We start from the raw sequence: 22,362 nt of genomic DNA, 5'->3' as shown, positions 1-22,362 counted from the left end.
TCAAACGATTTCTATTCATAAATATAACAATAATTCCTTTTTAACAAATCGAAAGAAAAGGTAGACGATTAATTTGATAGTCGAACACGCCAACTGCGAAACGCTTTTTCAGTGTGAAAACGCGAACGGAATGGAACTCGGACGCGCGATTAGGGCGAAGAACGATGAGATACTAAAATCATCTCGAGATTCGAACTAGAAACTGCGACGCGTGGGCGCGTCTTCGCCAAGCAGACTTTTGCAGCTCGTATTATTAGCCTCCGAGGAGATTGCACGCCGCTTGTCGCGCGTTTTCGCGCTCGCAAAACCAAAGAATTCATGGAAAAGCAGAATCTTTTCTCGTTCCGAATTGTTCCTCGACCAATCTCATCTTCTATATAGGTTCTTTATAAAACGCTATCAAAACGAATGCATCTTATTCCTCTCTTATGATCCATAACACGTTCCTTGGAAACGTTTGTAAGAAGCATATAGCCAGGAGGCAATCGAATTGAAATTGGCTAAAGAGAATGTTCGACTCGTAACAGACATCGCCTATCGAATCGAATTATTCGAAGCTCGTTAAAACAAGCATTTCAACAAAATTTACGCGTAAATTACGTGTATAACGTGTTCCTACGTTAGAAAAATCTACAAGTTCGTAACACATGTACAGTTTAGTACGATAATACATAGTACGATATTTTTACACTTTTGCTGACGCTCAAAATATCGAGTGAAACGATATGTGTGTGTATATATGTATATATGTGTGTGTGTGTGTATATATATATATACACACACAACTACCACCGTGACTGGATATCGCTGAAGCTCGATAACTTTGCGTGAACTCGCGACACCCTGTTGAAGTCTAACTATTAATGCGATTTGAAAGCTCTCTACTTTTGCGCAAAACTTGAGGAATATCGAGAAATATCGCAAAACATAGCACAACGAATTATGTATCGAGCATTTCATGTTCGAAATTTACCAACATGGAAAAAATTATATCAAGCTCCGTTGAAGCATTGGTACGATATCTGCGTTAAAACTTTCTCTCCATTTGTCTGGCCTTTGTTTCATTTGCATGCAACATTGTTGGCAGAAATAAATGTTCCAGAGAAAGTACCACTTCGTGTATATATCAACGATATGTACTGATCCGTGAGACGTTGAATTAAAAGTTTCAACAAGATTTCAAAACGGACAATACTTATTAATTGATACTTTTAACCGTTAAACGTGTTACAAGAGCATTCGACGATATAACACGAGTATAACGACGAAATAACACATTCTTCGACTTTATCCAGTCTATCCTACGCCTTGACAGATATGTAGATACAAATGGAGGCAACAGCGATGATGTCATTTGACACGAGTAGCACGACTTTAGGTCGAGCGAAACGTCTCGACAACGCGCCGGTGAATGTGCATCCGAGATCGCATCTGCAATTGTCATCGGTGTGCGACGGGGACCTTTCGAGCAAAATGCAATTCGCATAACCCCGTTAAAGTGTGTCACGTACCGGTAAACGTCGCTCAAACATCGGCAAGCCTGATTTTACGCTTGGTTACCGCCATATGAGAGCCTTTCGATGACTCTCCGTTCTCAAAGATTCGTCCAATTGATCTTTTCCCGCGTGTTACATCGATTAAACGAATTACAATTTCCAGTCCCTGGATCTAGCTTCTTTTCCATTGGATCGAACAACAAGTTCATTCACGCCGATATTTCTACATCGTTTCGTCGTTTATTCTCTTATCGCTACTTCAAAGTATTCTTATTGTTACTGATTGTTAATCAAATATCGTTCACCACGATATACGAGCGTCTGCTCGTTAACGTGACAAACTATATCGTTTGTCACCTGTTAAAGCGCAAACAACACTTTAATCGCAAAAGAATTTCAAACGCAAGCACGACACTTTTCCTTTGATCGTTATAGGTATTATTATTTTGTTCTTTTCCTCTCTATGCGAGAGAAAACGAGTAAAATCATTCGTAAGAAGAGGATCGACCACGGAAACAGTTCTGTTTTCTTATCAATATACACGGCTTTTGACGAGCCACATCCACCGTGACGTGTGTGTAATCGACGCGAACTTCCGGTAAATCGGTTAACGTGCAGTTCGGAAACGATAGGCCGCACCGTCGCGTCGCTATTAGAACAAGGTCATTAATGACGTTCGTCACATGTTTTTAAAACACTTGCTAACAAAGAATAGAATTTCCAGGATGAAATATCTTAATGTAAAATTTATACAGCTCGACAGGTATACCCAAGTAGAATCTATTTCTGACAGAAATACGTACACAGATGTAGCATCGTGGAAGAAAGGCCTGTGGTGGCACTCGATAGCAAATACCACCACTCGACACTAACCAGTGTCGGACGACGGCAGCGCAATGGTTAACGCCTTAGGTTGCGAACGTGTTCGGAACCCGGGTTTGAATCCCGGCGGCCGGAGTCCGATTTTTCTTCCACGATACAAAAAATGAGAAGAAAAGCGGCCGTACCCAGCAGCGACATCTTCTACAGCGCTAAGCGCAGCTTACGATACTACGTAGATGCTCTACCGCGTTACAAAATGCCAGATCCACAAATAAAGAAAATTGCACCATCCAAGAAATAGGAAATAGGAGATCTGAACCAAGACTCATTCGTCCCGATTAACTGGTTAAATCGCTTATTTCTTCCTCTCCTTTTACTTAGTCCACTTTGAACATCAAAAGAGACTAAAGAAATCTTTTCAAAACCGGTCTTGCAACAAAGTTCAATGGTTCGAGCACCTTGGATTCGCTGCATTCAACGACGCAATTATAACGAGAAAGATACAAATCGGCAACGTAATTCCGTTGGATTGCGCGCAGTTTCCCGATGAACCTGACCATACTTTCCGGCCATTGAAGTTAATCAGTTCCAGCGACTCGATACGCATGCAGATGCAATTGCGTTCACGCGACTTGCTGCCCGGTAGAGATTAGAAAAATTGCCGCGGAAACACCATGTATGCTAGCACAGATTACAGAATATGGAAAGTTGCCTCGATAGTTCCGACGAAAATTAGTTATCTATCCCTGTCTTCCACGATTCCTTATTAAATAAAGAAAATTCCTTCTTCCTTACGCGGCTCGGAAGAATTTCCTATTAAATATATTGTTGCGATCATTGTATTTCTCCGAGTCAAGGCAAGCCGAGTCACTCATTTATAGATACTTATATACCGAAATTAAGAAACAAATTTTAACAAAAAGCAAAGTCGATCGATTTGTCTTCAGAGAGACTCGCGGTTTAAAATTATGAACTCTGGTCGGGATCGAACAACGATCTCTGCTGGAAGTTCGAATCGGTCCGCGCGAACATCGGTGCACTTCCACGCGCATCAAGAGTCGATCGAACGATCGCTTTCACCGCGGCCGTGATCCCCGGTGACGCAACTCGACGCGATGAACGGAAAAAGCGACGTTTAACATGGAGAAAATTGCGTCCCGCGTCGAGAAGAAAGAATACGTCCAACGAACCACTGGAACTCGGCCAACTAGAGCGGAAACGATGAACACGACGACCACCGGCGAACGGACGATCGCGGCAACCTTTCAAAGCCTTTCGATTCTCCGCATCGAAATGGAGAAAAGAGCGCAGCTACCGGGAGGAAGGGGGATTGAAGGGGGACGATGCGCCAGATAATAAGGGATAATACAAACATTGGCCTGGCTGGCGATCCTGGGCCCCAGTTTCTTCCTGAGAACACGTGTTCCTCTCGTTCGATCCAACTTTAATCTCGCGCGAAACAACTGAACAACGAACCGATTCCTTCTTTCAATCGTATAGTTGCTGCGAGAGATACAGCGGAATTGTCAAAAATCGATCATCATCGATGAACTGAAGTTCATAAGTTCCGAGAATCGAAACAAATAATTTGACATACGTACGAGTAATTGAAAAAGAATTCAGATCTCGTTGAGGACTGCGCGGTAACAATTCACGATTGTTTCTTTCTTCGTAGAATATTTTCAGAAAATACGTATATTATACAACACTCTAGAGACGCGCAATTTGCTGTCGTTTACGTAATGCACAGATGTCACAAAGAAATCTGACATAATTATTAAATAATAAAAAATAACAATCTAAACACGGTTACATTCGTCAGTGTGATTGAGATTAAATCATATTAAATTAACGTTTACTATACTCGTTACTATACGATCTCGCTAATATGTCTGTTTCATCGACTATATACGCCTATACGTTTCTTCTCTTCGGGCAACAATCAGAAACAGCACGACAGACAGATGCCTCAGCATCTCTCTACCTGTTCCGATGATCCCAAGTTTAAATCGCGAACCGAAAAGAGAAGACTTTGGAAAAGGTAAAAGAGCCGAGTCGGCAGGACTTGAGCAAAAGGCTAAAGTGGCGTTGACTAAGCTTTCATTTGGAAACCTTGGAAAATTGTTACTAAATTATTCGTGTTTGTTATTGCATGTATCATTAGTGCACGTAATGGATATAATAATGGATAATAATGTGTAGAGAAGTTAGGAAATGAGCAAATAACGAACTGCGCTATTATTCTTTCCTTATAGAAAACGATAATTGTGTTAATATAGCTTATTCGCATCCTTCGAAACAAATTATGTTTCCAAACGGATAATTATGAAATATATTTGCGATTAATAATCTCGACTTGCAATATCGACGAATGTGACACAACTAATATCGATAGACGCGGTAAATGTTAATGAAAATATTTTTTCTCGATTATCATACGTAACGCGGGTTTGTTTGCATATTCAAACCGTTTCACAAAGGAGGTATATTAATGGCATTCAAAATAAGTTCCAGTCCGGTGACATATCGACCCAGTCTGGCGCCAGCTTGTCTAACGCGAAACCAGGAAGCAATGCCATCGATGTTACAACACGTCTTACATGATATTATCCACTTTCTTTCCTTAATTACCCCCCATTTATAAACGTTATACTGTCTGTCTGTCATAATATATACCCTGTGCCGGCCAACTAAGAAAATGGTTATCGAAATTTGAATAACGATTATTATCACATCGACTGCGAAGCTTCGTGTTGTGTTCCCCGTCTCTAAGCAACACCGCATTGCTGTACGATTCGCCAGAAACGATGATCGACTGCGCGTCGAGACGATGTCGAAATTAGTGAAACTTACAAACGAATACACCTAGGATTAACTTTCGAACGCAACAAATAAACACCAGTAAGTATGACAACATTATTGCGCAAGTATCGTATTTCGACCGATGAACCAACTCTCCGCTCTCATTCGCGAATTTCAAATACACAACTGCCGCAAAATTGCTTGCGCAATTTTTACGATCGATAGCATTTTCATTTTCAAGATCCAATTTATATATCTACAATTCCAAGCTCGATACGACATGGGCGTGTTTGTAGTTTTTTTAACTTGTCAACTTTGATAATTGAAATTTAATCTCATTCCATTAACATTTATTATAGATGAATAACTTGCGTATTTTAATATTTATAAATATACAAACCTATCTATACACGATGTGAAATTTCAACAAATTATTATTGCCAAAAGATCAATTATATGGCCTTGAAAGCAAAACGCGTCGGCGACGAATCGATCAAAGATTTAAACCAACTACCGTGAGAAGTTCAAAAGTTGTACAAAAGCTAGGCAGCTTCTCGACAACTCTCCTCTGAAAAATAATTGCTTTCGAGGGTCCCCTTTCATCCGCGATGGTACAAAGCGTGCAGCTGTTGCTTCCAGTCAGCTGACACGAAATGTAACCACCTTACTGGTAAACAGGGATATTGGTACTATCAAATACCATCTACGCATTAAGTAATTTTTACATTTACCTTCACATGATATAAGAAAATTAGTTACGGAAAATTGACAGACAGACAGATAGAGGGAAAGGGAGAGAGAGAGAGATTATTATCGTATATACATTCATGCAGATTATATACATTCTATAAGATACAAATACTCATAATATATAAATACTAAACTTATTTAAATTAAGAAAATCTGCAACGGAAGATATGTAAAAGCACTGAAGAGTAATATTCGAACAAAGAATTACCTTTTGCTCTAAAATCGACTAAATGCTAATTCTGTATTAAGGTGATTTTGGGAAATAAAATTACTATATACGCGGCGTATATTACTAACATATTTCACCGGAACACAGCTCAAAAATAGATTTTATGCGCACGTGAGTCAAATTGAGAATCGTGGCAGAATGAGACTCACAGAATTACTCGAGCCAGCCTCTCCGATTTGCATGCTATTTCCGAAAATAAGATGTCCAATAAGAGGAAAATGAACGACATGTGGATTTCGACCCCTGAGCACTTCGCCTTTACGAACACAGTACGATCATTTCTGCTAACGCTAGAATCCCGGATGCGCTCGTTTTCATTTTGATAAACACTATTTCTAACCATTTAAAACTACTAGGTTTTTGTAGCTTAATATCAGTTCGCTATATGTTGGATTTTAAAGAAAATATGTTAATTTTACAATCTTCGACAATTATGTATAGAATTATTGGTTAATCTTTATATTTAGCAAATAGAATAGAAAGATGATTAAATACGATTCGACGAAACAGTAGCGCATAACAAGTGAAAATAAAACTTGAAAGTAAGAACATATAGGCATCTTTTTACATGAATTAGATAGTAATAAACGTGTACACATATATGCACGAAATGACTAAACGGTAAATACACTAGTAGAGTGAAATTTTTGGGATTCCAGCGTTAAATCGTTTCGATCGTTCCTAGCTTCGAAAACTAACTTTACGTAATATCCGCAAGGTCTTTGCGCAATTTCAAATATTAGCGATCCTTTCCACAGAAATTCACAGAAATCCACAGAAATCCACAGAACGTAAGACAGATAGAATTTACTGAATTTATAACGAATTCTATTAAAAGAGAGAGAGAGAGAGAGAGAGACAGACAGACAGAGAAAGGAAGAGTCGAGTCTGTACGTAGGTACATTACACGTACAAAGTCCTAGGCAATATTTTGATTTGAGAAACAAACAAAACGAAATTTATTGGATTTCAGTTATCTCACCGTTCACGTCGACTATCCTAACACAAAGTTCATTCACGGTAAAAATTCACTATAAACATGCATTTATAAGGAAAGACTGAAACGCACAAGTGCCGTGAATCGATTATACATGGAAGAAAATGTTTATTCAAAAGCTACTGATCAACATTTACTTCCTAGTAAAGCGTACATTTCTTTTATCGTGGATTGTAAGTGAGCTGATTGTGAGATCTACACTGTATACCTGAAAGCTCGGATACATTATCTCCATATTTTCGTTTTCTATAATTAAGCATTAGTATCAAGGTCAAACGAGAGGATAAGACCGAAATATTTTAAACAGGTAAATACGAATTAATAATAATTGCTATTATAACCCTTTTAGGATAATTTCAAACGCCTATTTCGTATTTTTTTCAATCAAAAAATCCAAGCGAATTTTTCTTGTCAAATAAATAATCCGAAAACATTCGGGGGTTAGTGTGAGTTTCGATAAACCGATAACTAAATAGAAGAACGCGGCGTTCGAAAACGGCGAAACTGGCTCAGACGTGATCGATACTCGCTGAAATATCGATCTTTCCTCGAACAGTCATCTCTACCACGAACAATACACAGTCAATGTCTGGTTTATGGACACATTATTCTATTCACATCGCTGCAGGACGCATAACGCATTGTGAGAATGCACGCGTTTACAAAGAAACCACTTTTCCTTTCCCATGATTCCCAGTGGACGAAGGAAGACGGGAAAAAGAAACAAAAATAGAAAAGCATCGCAACAACTGTACCTGATATACTGGATATATCCATGTCTGGCGTCTTCGAGGAGGAACCCCGGGTTCCGCATCTCGACGCTCTCGAAGACCATCGAGTCAACACATGCCACGAGCCAGCGATCATAAACCTCTTTCCACGAGTCACGAGATTCGATCATTCGACGAATCTAGACACTGCACACCGATTCACTTCATGGCTCACGGATCCGTTCACAAACGATGCTTCGAGGAGAAGCATCTTACACTATTATCGAAAATCTCGACCATCGCGTGCGAGAAAACTGATCACCAAAAATCCTTCGTTCCGAGTCCATCGGTCGGTAAAGAAGGGACTCGAACGGAGACACTTGGAAATTCGGTGGCGCGAACTACGCGTTAGTCAGAATCCGATAAGGGCACGCGATAAAATGAGATACAACAACGTGTTCAAGCAACTGAGAAGGAACAAAACGGAATAGACGTTCACGATTCAACGTACGCGAGGCAACTGAAGTGCGGAGCGAATCGTGGAACAGTGGGAGTCCGGTTATACCTCTCGTCCCCTCTCCCCTCCATCTCTCCGCTATTCGAACCGCAACCGACCCTAACCTAACCTATCGGACCGAAATGCGAGTCGGTCGATCGAGGAAAGCGTGGAAGTGTGGAAGCATGGAAAACGGAGGGAAGGACGTGTTCCATGGCACCATAACACATTTCCGCCCTCTGTTTACGATTCTCTGTGTATCTATATACAATTTCTTTGCGCATGCGTTCCGCTTCTACCTTTGTCCCTTATCCGTTGGTCTCTTATCGTAATTTAGAACGAATGGTGATGTAGCTTGGAAAATAGGGGATACGCTTGCAAAATGTAGATAAAGGAAAATGACACTCGAAAGCAAACAGCAATTACAGCGTCGATCTGTTACAGAATATAAAAATACATATATTTATTCCCCTACTTCAGAACCCGCCTCGTTCTCGTCGAGATGTCAAAGAACGGCAGATACAGTGAAAATTAGGGAGAATCTAATATGAAATATGTTCCAATCTCAAAGACGTATCGATCTGTAAAAAGCTGACAAAACGAAGAACAATTTTCCAAGTATCGTTACAAATTATAAATTACAGTTTCAATAAAAATATACTTTCGACCATGAAAATTAATTACTATGTGCCCTTTATTATTTTTATGTTATACGACGGTATAACAATTTCACGTTCAATTAAATATTACACAATACGTAATAGACAGCAAAATGTATATCACGAATCCACAGTATTTTCATCTTGGGTAGATACAAAGGAAGACCTTGAGAATTTTCTGTCATGCGTTTCACCCTCGACGGAACACCGAGATTTCAGATATACGCAACCATAGTCCTTTTTTTCTCTCTGCTTGTACGTGTGCATATCCATTCACAATCACAAAAGCTCGTATCTACGAAGGCGTAAACCATCAGCTATATTTTTCTTTTCTCTCGTTTTAAACCTCATCGCCAGACGGTGAGCCGCCAAAAATTTTTACCATCCGATGAACGTAGACAAAGGAGAACTCGTCTGATCGTTAACTCGATCGCTAATCCACTCACCCGCACGACGTCGTCTGCTGCGTTTCCCTCTTTTCTCTCCCCTTGCGCAACCCTTTGCTCTTTCCACGCACAAAGCGATCTAATCGATGACTGCTTATTTTTACACAGTTTGGTGGTTGATCATGGACTTTAATCGCCTTGAAAGAGTAGCGAGCCGACGCCAATAGAAAAATGAATAGAAACGAATAGAAACGAATAGAAACGAAGCGTGTAATTATCGATCGCTTTGATATCGAATGACAATTATTAACACGTTGCTTTTGATTTATTTATAATCATTAAACCGTTTTTTTTAACGAAGAAGCTCGTTGCTGTATACAAGATATTAAGAAGAAAACAATGCGGGATTATTTTATGTTATCAAAACTTGAAAATCTTACTCGCAATGAATTGGTGAATCATTGTTTGAAACGAAGAGACCACAACCTTCCAGTGTGGTGTTCCTTACGATCGTATAGACTATAGATGGATTATACAGATTGTCGCGCAATGGATACTGAAATCCTTGGAAAGTGATATCAATTGTCCAGAAATCTAGCGATGCCTACTCCGATTGTGTCAACAAAGAATATATCACGTCTATTGAATTTTTCCTTCTGAAACGCGATACGACGTGACGCTCGTATTTGCATAACTCTGACGAGAGTACTTGATTTGCAAAATCCACGAGGAAATCAGTACAAATTGTTGTATTAAAGCAGAAAATATTAAAAATCTATTAAATATTTATTGAACAAAAATATCTAGTGGTAAAGCTATAATTCAACGTTTCAACTTTAAGCTAAGCAAGCATCACAATTGTTGAATATCGATACCGCCTCTGGAACATCGTCGACAGGAAATACGCGCGACCTTTCGAACCAGTCAACGAGAAAAATTCGCGTCTGCGATAGAAACATAAATAGCGAGTGTTTTGTGCGTCTCATTACCAAGCCCATTGACAAGTGGGCGATAAACAGAGAGTACAGTGAAGAATCTAACAGCAGCTGCGGCTGCACGAGTCGAAGGTGAATGACCTCTAAAGAGAACTACAAACTAAAAAAATCAATGTATATCCAGCCACGGATGTACTTATCGACAGTCGTAGCAAAAATCAAAAACGATAGATACATTGGAAGAATTCTATGCTTTAACTTTTACGATTCGAACGGCGTTCGAATAAATTTCCACCTAGCTTACAATTTAAATACAATTTTCTGCTTCGTTCGTATCGTAGATATCGCAGAAACTATTTCGATAACGTTGAAAGAAATTTAATCGAATTGTCACATGCATCGAATACAACCGTTTATTGGATTTTCAAATAAGATGTCACATTTTGTTAACGGTTTCACAAATATTTGCGAAATTCGATTGAAATGAAACACCCTGTACGGCTGTCGCTTTCCTCGGTAAGTGTATCTAAATGGCGTAACGGCCGTGTAGACACGCTCCGCATTTTACCGTGCGCATCTTCTGTGCGTTCAGCATCGAGCAAAAACCAGGGAAGAAATGCAGAAAGTGCCATGCATTACGTAAATACTCGGGCACAATAAGATACGCAAGGTGTTATTCTCTCTCGGACACGGTTGTGTTTAGTCTGTTTCACGCAAGTTCGCACGAATCCGCTTTCAGCGATCGTTGCGATGCCCGACGCGTTTTCTGCACGCACAAACCATTACCTCGTTCCTGGCAACGATGCCATTTACGACCAGGGGGCAATTAATGCCGAGAAATCGTCCCGACCGGAGTCGCTTCTTTCCTTTCTTCTTCTTCTTCTTCTCCTTCTCCTTCTTCTTCTTCTTTTCCTCTTTCTTTTTCTTCTTCTTCTCCTCTTTCTTCTTCTTCTTCTTCTTCGTCTTGTGAATGAGGGATATCAAACACGCAAAATTCATTAGTAACCGCGGCTTAGAAAAAGAAAGTCAAACTTAAAGAGAAACCGTATTTTGAAATGTTGCCGGTTTTTAAGTGACTTTTTGAATTTGTAATTCGAAAAGAATCGTCAATTCGTATAGTGTCCGATAAGCTAATTAGTCGAATGAAATTCACAACTTAATTTTACAAAAAAAAAAAAAAAGAGAATCCATTGTTTGTATTTGTTTAAGAATTTAGTCCGTTATTTGAATGGAGAACGTCAATTTTCATCATTGCTCAGATGACTGATTGGATTAGAATGATATGCTAGTCTAACAACAGCTTCTACGTGCCATGATTAATAACAGCATACCGTGCTTTTTTGTTTCTTCCGTGCAGCTAATGCAATATTCAATGCAGTCTGCAGGATTATTCTACGTATTAATTATCGGTGTGTAGATATAGGCTGAGACGTTTACTCAACGGTACCCGAAGTGTAAACCTTGATAACATCTCGCATAAAAATCTTGTAATTGACGAGACTTTCGTCAGTTTGATATATATACTAACAATTGGGCTTAAGAATCGCGTAGCATCTACATTTTTTTTATCTTATAAATATTTTATTCTATTACACCATAACGTGACACATGTATGTATATGCATATCTTTAGAAATCATCGACAATTTTCAAACGTAATTTACATTATACACGTTTTCCCACGTACAATTAATAGCTGCACGGCATCTTCAACTTACTTATCCATTTTTTAAAAATAGAAGCGTTTCGTTCGCTGATACCATGGTTTCCAGTTACTCGACTGCCACTGTATCACGAAACAAACTCATTCCGACACGCAACAGCGATTCTAAATTTAATATGTTTTTCCCCCATGGAGAGCATCAAAGAGCGGAGATACCGCGTAGTACGTACATATTTTGAATCTATGCTGTTTACTCGTGCAAGGTGCCATCGGTATTGTCCAAGCGGGCATCGTTAACGAAGGAAAAGATATGCAACGTCCGGCCATTATTCTTAACGAGACTGGCGGGTCTTTGTTAGTGAAATTTACGAACGACCGAGAATTCCGTTCAAGGTAGACTACCTTGGTCGGCTTCGATATCCAAACGGGTCGTCAGAATTATTCGCAACCTGTGTCTCTCCTTTTTACCTGATGCGAACGGCACAATGGACGTTACAAGTGAAAACTCGATATTTCAGCACGATTGTCCCTCAAATACGAACGCACATGCCTGATTACTCGATCGCTCGATCGCTCGAATTTTCCGATCCTTCGAAAATTTGTACAGGTTTCACCTAATAAAGATGATTAATCAAGAAATTATATAGGAAAGCTAAGAAAATGTAACATGTTTCACGGAAAGAAATACAATTTCACCAGAATCGAGTACGATGCTCAGCGATGCTCCGACAACAGGGATTGTGGTGCACTTTCACGTTCCGTATGACCTACCGTCAATTCAATACCCGACCGCAAACTTATTAGCGTCTGCCACGGGAACCCGTTCCTATGAACCAAACGGAGCTTCGTGCGGAGGTTTGCCGTCTTCAAAAGGAAAACTTCCTTCCATTGTTGGCGACGTTTCTTCCGGACGATGGAACTTGACGCAGGATTCAATATTTGCAAAATCGCACGGCATAGATTTTATTGCTCGATAATTATGCTTTCTTCAATGTATCAAAGAGTTTCTGTATTTAGAGGCGAACAACATATATTTTATTGTTCGGTTGATATCGAACTTGAAGCTTAATCACAAAGATGCAAGTTTGCTTGATCTATACACGAAGAGTAGTTGTCCCGATCATTTTTCTTCGACGATTCCTAGAAACTTTCTAATTTTTCCGAATTTCACCGAATTTTATCGCAGGCCTACATTCTAACTATTCCAAAAGAATTGTGGTCAGACGCCGTAAGCAGGAAGAGCAGATTTTACGATAATAAACAGCGCACGAATAATCAGCGTTTTGTACATTCGCGCCCAAGCCAAATCGAATTGCTCTAAAGACAAGTTCAATTATACGTAAAATACTGCCGGCGGGACGATCATTCGTTTCCGCGCGTCCATAAATCTGCCTCGTTTGTATGCGAGAACGCTCTCTTATATAGAACTTCTCCTTTCATCTACAATCTACGACGATCTACACACATCGGTCACCTTTGTCGAACCGTTTACGGGGTGTACGTTTTCAGTCTATTAGATCAATCGAAAAATCCGACTCTTTTCTACCTTTGGAAAGGAGGAAAACCAAAGACTATCGTAGGCAATAAGTGAAATTTTCAGTATTTGAAAAATAAAATTGGCGAAACATGGATTTCTCGATCCTTCCAAGAACGAATTGAATGTTCCAACTCGTGAAAGACCTAATAAGTAACTTTTTAGTATCCAAATGATCGGTAGATTTCGATTAAATGCTTATGTTCATAAAAGTAATCAATCGTTTCTCGATCAGTTGTTATTTATCAGTTGCTAACTATTGAAAATAGGACACCCTGTATATGTACGTTTGCAGAGAGGTGTTCACCGCTGTATGAATCGGCTGGCATGAATTACATCGCTCTACGACAATCGTAATTCTCATGTCGTACAAAGTTTTTTCGTCTGACTCGCATGGCACGAGTCTATTTCGAAGAGAATAAGCTCGCGAAAGCACCCAATATCAGCGACGATTCTCTTTCCACCATGAAGAGGAAACCATTCCTTTGGCTGGGTCGGACTATTTCGCGTCGTGACCTTTAACCTCAGCTAGGCTAAAGGTCACGTATCTGTTTATAAAACGGTTTTCTAAATGGCTTGGCCAAAAATAGTATGCAAAGCATCGAAGCTGCTAGAAACTATCATCGATACACGTTTTTCAAATGTAATTTACGTGATTTAAAAATTATTTTTGGAAAGAAAGGAAAGAAAGGTATCGCAGCAAAAAGATCTATTGTACAAACATTTACAATCTTCTTCTGCTGGAAAGATAGACACCGCTGATGTTAGACTTACTGGTCAAATCGTATCGTGCGAGTTTTTAGACTGCGAAGCATCATCCCATCCCTGTGCTATCTCAAATTCTAAAAACGTCTTGCTCCTCGTCGCGGAAGATGTGAAAAACGTTGTCTGGGACAATTGGCCTGATCTCCCAAACTGTGAAAGTGCGTCGCCGTTCACGAAACGAGGAACCTTCATTTCCGGCACCTTTCCTGACTCTCAGAGAAGGTGATGATATTACACGGTCGCGACTTACACGGATTACGCAACCCGCAGCGTAGAAAGTCGAACGATTAAGGCAAGAAAAGAGACGAGCTCGCTTCGACTTCCTGCAAATTAACGAATGTTTACATCGCAAAGACTCAAGGAAGTTCGCACGAGACTTTCCTTAGGCCGTGGAGCTGGCTTAATTGAATTATTGCCAGAAGAAGGAAGCCGCGGGGACGAGAAGTCTTTTTCCCAAGAAAGGAACTCGTCTGCCTGATTAAGTAACAGTTCCTTGTCCTGAAATTATTTCCTGAGAACCGAGTTCGCGAACGCTTGCTTTCGATTAATTTGATCCGGCGCGTCGCACCGAGGAAATCGAACTGTGCTTACTTAACCTAAGTACGCTTATCGTTAGACTCCGGATGTTCATGCAAATGGATAGTTTCATAGAATGCAAATAGGGAAATTAAATGTATATTTACATTTACAATAGGGAAATTTTCTGCGAAGGTCAGAAAAGAAAGAAGAAGGCTATTAGAAAGATTAAAACGAGTCATAAAAGATTTATGACAAAGATTAGATAATTGAATATGAAATGACGAACTAAGGGAAGCTTAAAATTGGCATACGAATGGTCTACGTATACTACGGAATATTACAGTAAAATTTGAATAGAACATTTCTCATCACGTACCTAAGGGTCATATATTCTGATTCACATAGTCTTTGAGAGTCACATAATACACGTTACACCTATACATGGTCGTTGTCAATTATACTTTCTTTTGTTCGCCACTGTGGAATACTTACGCCAAATTTCAACCAAGCAGATCCGCCAGAAGTAAAAGAGGAAAAAAGAAAAAGCACGACTGAATATAAATATCCAAAGATTATCCAAAGAAGATCGAAAAGATTATCCCGTTTGCACGACAACATTCGCTTCTCGATAGTCAAAAGATGGTTTAGATGGCTTATACTTGGCAACGAAACGTGCGACCACAAGCCTCGAAGACAGGTTTTAATAAGAAAAAAATGTTGGCGAACGACTAGCCTCTCGGTGCAGCCACTCTGCGTGAATTTCAGCGATGGACAGTACGAGCTAAATTACAAACACTCCGCCAAGCTAACCCTTTTCGAATTAATTAGTTGATCGAATGAAAGATCGAATCGTTTGCTGCATCGTGCGATAAAAATCGACAGGTTGCCGTAATAAACGTAGTATATCCGTTTACTTATTCGAAGGACAAAAACCGCTTTGGATGCAACGGAGGATTCATCTGAGGCTCGATGTTTTGATAACCGAAAAAGAAGGGGTACCGATACAGGAATTTCTCGATATCCAAAGTTTTTTTGGCATGTACGAGGTACAAGAGAAAGAATACCAGGGAAGACGGTTGACAACTTTAGTGTACCCGTAGCTGTACCAGCCTTAATGGCACGAACCACGCGATTCGATCTTATCGGAGTTGTAGGCCAGAGTACGTAAACGCGTATTTACACGCACACACAGACGATCGCGTTCGTATATATCTTATAATACATTTAAGATGGAAGCTTCTGGACCTTTGGAAACTGGACCCCTTCGAGGGACTGACCGATTGACAAACGCGTTTCGATTCTAACATGTAACCACGGTGCCGGTAGCCAATGACGTTTCGTATCAACTAGAAACAGGTTTAAATCGCTGTACATTTCCACCATCAAATAGAATCTCGAGCAGACCGACCAAGGTCTTATTCTTTGCCGTTATAATTTGCCTTGCGATATAGCGCGATCACACGATCAATCAGAAGTGAAATTAACACGTTTCTGGTGTCGGAGCAAGCGAATTGACAGAAATACGTGGAGATAAGGTGCTGAGATTCTGGTCACGGTTGTATCAAAGGATTTTTAATACGAGTGTTTTTCCGACCAGTCGCGGAGAGACGAGATCGCGAGGAAGCGCGTCAACGGGATTCGTAAATTCCCGTTACGATTTGACAATCGACGCCACGAACTGATCGATCCCCTATTTCGGTTAGGATAATAGAGGTGATTTAATTAGTATAACATTTGATTAACAGTTCAAAGATATTATATATCTCGAACAACTTTGTAGAAATGATAGTTACGCTGGTGCGTAATGTATAAGTTTATTAGGTGAATGTTCTAAAGATGATGAACCAGTGAAGTCCGGTATGACGATGCTGTTGCAAAGGAAAACTCTTACTCGGTGTAATAAGCCCAGGTTTCCCCAATTTTTACCTGACTGAACAATAACCATAAGGAACGTCTCGACTTGAATGTATTTTATAACAATTAAGGGCCCTAACGGTAAAATACAAATGCTTAGTTTTATGACAGTTCCTTAGGATTATTGCGGCTCGCTTAATTCTATTTGCTGATGACCGCCTCGAATGTAAATTATCACATAGAAATACAATATCCTTACTTTGAAAGAAATGACACAAAAGGTCCAAAGCATATCCAGATTACCGTTCCCTAATTGAAAATATATTTGTCTGACAATATAATAATTCTAAACATACTAATTTACGTCTAAAACTCACCTTTTACAACTCCTCGCCGCTTCGTCGTCATCTGCTGGCGCACCAGCACCAGAATCCTGAAAAAAGAAACGAAAAATCAAACCTGATTAGTAACAAAGTGCCGCCAGTCTAATAATTTGAAAATTGTTCATCTGGCAAAGCAACTTTAGTAATCGCTGCTTCTAGAATCTAGAGTCTTTAATTTGATCCGTGTACATAATGGAATACAGCACTTCCCGAATAAAGAGAATATACGCTTCTTGGATCCCTGGCAAAGATAATTGAAACGCGAGCGAAACGAAAGCCCGAAGAACGTAGCTTTCGAGCTAAAGGCAATTTCGTTCAGGATGTATATCCACCTGTTAAAATAGGACAAATTCTTCCTATATATAGATTCATATATGCGCGTACATAGTTTTCACCGAATTAAAATTTGTCTATTTTTAAAGAAATTATATTTGTGGATACCATTAATCCGAGAGCGACATTTATTATGCAGCGACCTAATAGAATTAAGCTAACGTAATTGTTGCTAACGTAAATATCACGAGCCAATGAATTGGAAAACCTCCTGATTTACATATTCAGCGCTTTAATCAGCAATCTCGCGTCATGAAAAAATCCAAGTAGGTATGTACGTCTATTTCAAACGTATATATGTGTCCGCGTTATAGCTGTTTGAATGGCAATAAAAATTCATAACTGTCGCGTATGTTAATTACAAAAATACGCGTTGATTATTTTATCAACAAAGGTAAATCTCGACGTCGGTGAATGAAACCACACGTGCACTTACACGTGTCCGATGCACACTCGAGTGTGCGTGGTGAAAAAAAAAAAGGCAGAACGCCACGCCACCAGCTAAGCACCTGTTAAGGCTGCCTTTGTTAAACGATTTTACGCGTTGTGCCTCAAAGTGCCAACCACTTGCCTTCCGCGGCTCGTTATGCGATAATTCGCGCACCCGCTACAAAGGCTACCGTCGCTGATACCAAAGACATCGAGCAAAATTTATTCGAACAAAGTTTACGTAAAACGAGCAGAGAGCAAATTATTTTCGGCTGAAAGCAGCCACCGCTCGCTGGAGATTCCGTATAGGATTTCAAAGAAAGGTTCGAAAGACACATCAAGCGAAATCGTTTCAAATCTTTTACCCCGAGTCGTTTGATTCCATTAATTTTCCAATTTTCTTGCCTCGTGAGATCTAAGAAATATGAAACAAAGTATTAAGTCTTAATCTAAGACTTAATATTTATGGGTTGATTAGATATAAGGTATCAAACGTGTTAATAAAATATTACAGGGGTACCAGGATACTGTCGCTGTCGAGCATACCAGAAAAGCATAGCAGAAAACGAGCCTTTAAAATCAATAGGCCTGTGTCCCCTGTCGAATCCACCCCCTCTGGACACGTTAGAAAAATGCAACTACCCTTTCGGACGGTGAGTGCACTTCGTAGGCCGCGAAGCATTCAGCGCATGCAAAGTGCATGATGGGAAACGCGAACCCTCTTTCGGCTCCCTTGCTCCGAGGACCCTGCGAGTTAGTCACCCCCCTGAATCTCTCATTGCATCGCGGAACATTTTCTTCGGTATCGCATAACGTCGCCCACGAGATTCCAAGGTTCGACGCGTACCAAATCCAAGTTATTCGTTTTAAGATAAACGTCGCAATCGGATGTATTATCTGTATTAACATCAAATTCCACTATCCCCCATTCTCTGTTTATTCCTCGAATTTGAAAGATTCCAAAAATTAGATATAATTGCTTGAAGCCAACTATAACAACAGCAATTTGTAATTACGGTTTTCGCCGTGCGATGTGCGAGACTTTAGTTTTCCTCAAAATAACGGGTAAAACTGTTTATGAAAGATAAAATAGAAGTAATGTAAACTTTATAAAAAGAAGAAAAATTAGTAATAGTAGATAAGTAGATAACAGCGCAAAAATAAAGATATACAATCAATAATGCAATACATGTTCGTTCGAGAACAATCGTAAAACGAGATTCGATCAGAGTGTTTGAAAGGGGACTAAGCTGGAAAGGGAAGCCCTTCGCATCGACGAATTGCAAATAGTGCAAAAGCGATAACTAAAATCACATAAGGCAGACGCTCGCAACCCTTTGCGTACAACAGCGATCTTGTACTACTTTACGCAAATACCAAATCGTTAAAGCTACATACCTAAAACTCTAAATACACCGCGTGTTATTGAGTTATCCGCCTTTATCAACAACTATTTTTACAACTAATAACACGATATCACGTTACAACGATTTGATGACGATAACACGTTACAAAAATATGTTGTAATAAAATTCTGTCGTTCTGTCTACCAAAATAATTTGCAATAAAAACAAAAAAAAAGAAATATTATAGCAGAAGGAACCGGCGAAGTAACGATCAGCGATCAGAATTCGCGTTCACGAAAATGAAGATAAACATCTGCGTTTATGTTTATATCTATCTTCGAATTTCTCGAGGGAATTCATCCTGCGTGGTCATAAAGCAACGGTTGCTATTAGCACCGCAGCGCAATTTTCCATCCCCGGCACCACGTTCGCCCTTAGAATAGAATCTTCTGTCCGCTAAAAGGAAAATTACGCCATAGTCTTCTAATCGTAATTTTCAAACCGAATTGCACGCTGATACGAATGCGATAATATTTACAAAGATATATGCACGTACACCCAACTTTCGAAACATGACCAGATCGGAGAGAAAAAATATCAGAGGAAATATAGTACGAGCGACGCAGTTTTTTGAAAATTCACTACAAAAATAATAAAAATATCTTTGAAATTTCCCTTCGTAATCACAATTTTAAGAGATAGAATTCAACAACGTAAACCGGCTAGAAAATGAAATACTACATTCACGTAACGATGGCTTTCAACGAGTTAATTTAACACCATTTTCTATACTTTGGCAAAGTATATTTACGATGAATTATTATCATGTACTACATACTACCGTGATACGTTGAGTCGACCAAAGTTTTCATATACTTGCGGCGATCGTCTATTTCGTTCTGTCCTGTTTACTTTACGAATCTCTGGGATTAACCGCTTCTTTACGCTCATAGAAACTTTTGTCGGTTTGAAATTCGCAGAAATTCTGAGTACTTTCGAACTGGTAAAAACTTTGAGTACTGTACTTTACAACTGGCAGAAACAACTGGCGCTATTTTCCGCTCCATTTATCGTAACTTTCGTTTCACATTGCCATTATCATCTCGCGCAGCTTTTCTCCGTATCAAGTTCGAGTTTATTTCCTAACGAAATAGCAAATGGTGCAAAGTTGGAAGGAAAGAATCGCAAGTACGGCATCTTCGCACAGCTTAACGCAGCTTTTATCTTTCCCGCCCATCCTTGAATCGTATCGATCCTCGAGATCTCTCCGCACCAAGCAAGAGCCCATAAGAGCGGAAGAAAAACCGATAATTTCCATAGTTACAGCTCGTTTCAGTTGATCAAGTTTATAAGCAAAGAAGGCTCAGCACGTTGCTCCTTCGTGTATTCATGTCGAGAATACCGGACCATAGAACTCTCCATATCTGGATAAGTAAACTGGCTTTGGTGGACAAGAAACGCCACTTGCCATCTCTTTATCAGAGAAATAAAGTACCACAGGGCAGATTTGAACGTTTATCACGTGCTGCTGGAATTTAAATAAGCTTAGTCCCGTAATGTCCTGTAATATCTTTAGCACGCGCTTCGAAATACATTCGATTTTAGTAGTAAAAAATGATCGAGATACATCTATATATTTGTAATAAACGGAAGTTTATCAAGATAATTATAGAAAAATGAGCTACACCTGAAAAGGATGCTTTTGAGAGAAATGATTCCTTCCGAAACTATTTATTATCTGGCTTGGAATTTTTTGAATTAAACTTACGATATAACAAAAAATATAATTAAATCTTTAAAATGAAACAGCAGGCAAGATGATATAAGACAAGAGGCTAAAGACAGTGTCCAGACATTAGCTCTTGAGACGGCCATCTCAGAAACACTGAACAATAGGTCCACTTCGAAAGACATACTCCCAGGCATTTTCTACATTCGTGTTTACTTTCTTCGCAATGTGCAATGTGTCAATAATGCATTACACGTGAAATTTTGATCCAAATTATCTATAGAAGTACAAATATTTCCTTGTAAAAAACAGAGATACACACTAATTCAGGGGTTTACATGGTAAACGATGTAAATAGTTTTAGTGGAAAAGAATGTAATGTCATGTTGAATATAGTGGTAAAAGTACTACCACAAAGAAAAGTTCAAATCGCAAATTTCTCGGAATTAGTAGGAACCCAATCAACTCCAAATTCACTTCGCAGGAAGCAAACCATTATGAATCGAAGCAAACGCGAAATGTGGAAAGAACGTTCGATCGTAGCAACAAGACATTGGCGAAACATGTTATTTTTGATATTTCACAACATGTTATTGTTGACATAGATGACACATGCAGATTTTCACTCGAATTACTAGAAAATCCTATAACAGTCTGTTTGCAATAATCATAAAGTGCCTCGTAGGAAAATTTATCTCGTTCGTTGTTTAATTACGTTGCAATTACTTAATTACTTAATATCGAAAGCGATATACCAGTTGCATAACGATTAAATAGAATAGAATCCGAAATACTTCTCCGTTATTTTTCGCAAGAACGTAAAAGATTTGTAAAGAAAGTATAGCATATTAATTAAATTTCGTTTCGTTTTCTTTCGTCAAACAGCTGTTCAACGTCGCAGAAAAGCTCGCTTTGTCTTCCGATTGCATCGTGGAAAAAGCTAATCGTCGAAAGGGCCGCCCCGTTTCCAAACCAAATCAGGATGGGCGAACGAACCAACGGCAGGCTCGTGATTGGTCATCGCTGAAGCTAACAAAACGCAGATTTTGCGAAATGCAGACTCTACTCGTTTCAGCAAAATCATTCTACCGGTGGAAGGAAACGCACTCGTCACGGCACTCGTTTTCGAATAGGAGATACGTATACGCTGGAACCACGTGTTCCTTTCGCTCTCTTTTTCAACTTTCTTTCGTCGCACCGGTGTCGTAGCGAGTTCTAACTCGACAAAGACAGTCACCATCATCGCGACGCCACCACTGCTGACTCCGGTGCACACGAGTGTCGCAGTCACAAGTCACAAACAATCGGTGGCATTGCGACGCGACGCGACGCGACAAACCCTGACGATGCGGGGGTACATTCCTCGAAAAGCGAAACTAAGAAGCTCTTTTTGTTCATGGAAAGGATATTTTGAAATTTCGATTATTAACCCTTAAAGACTATCATAACTGAAATTTCATTCACAAGAGGAAAATTTTATTTAAACATTATCGTCCTTCGATACCACCGCAATGTTATTCGTAACT

The 22,362-nt window shown here is 39.5% G+C and overlaps 1 protein-coding gene across 3 annotated transcripts in view; it reads right to left on the bottom strand.

The window, feature by feature from the left end:
- The window catches only part of LOC117238309 (protein phosphatase Slingshot), a 71,784-nt gene that overhangs the window by 48,330 nt on the left and 1,092 nt on the right, over positions 1 to 22,362 (bottom strand). Inside the window, exon 2 of one of the 3 annotated variants that reach the window (XM_033503121.1) lies at positions 16,994 to 17,049. In XM_033503121.1, the coding sequence (XP_033359012.1) occupies positions 16,994 to 17,049 (56 nt within the window). Of the gene's footprint in view, positions 1 to 7,851; positions 8,325 to 11,068; positions 11,107 to 16,993; positions 17,050 to 22,362 lie in introns of those variants that run through there. The other 2 variants (XM_033503122.1, XM_033503120.1) reach the window with 2 other exon arrangements.

This window comes from Bombus vosnesenskii, unplaced genomic scaffold (assembly GCF_011952255.1).
Source record: "Bombus vosnesenskii isolate JDL3184/JDL3185 unplaced genomic scaffold, Bvos_JDL3184-5_v1.1 scf7180000013448, whole genome shotgun sequence".
NCBI classification, from domain to species: domain Eukaryota; kingdom Metazoa; phylum Arthropoda; class Insecta; order Hymenoptera; family Apidae; genus Bombus; species Bombus vosnesenskii.
The sequence above is the reverse complement of the archived record's forward strand: the minus strand, read 5'-3'. Positions and strand labels throughout refer to the sequence as shown.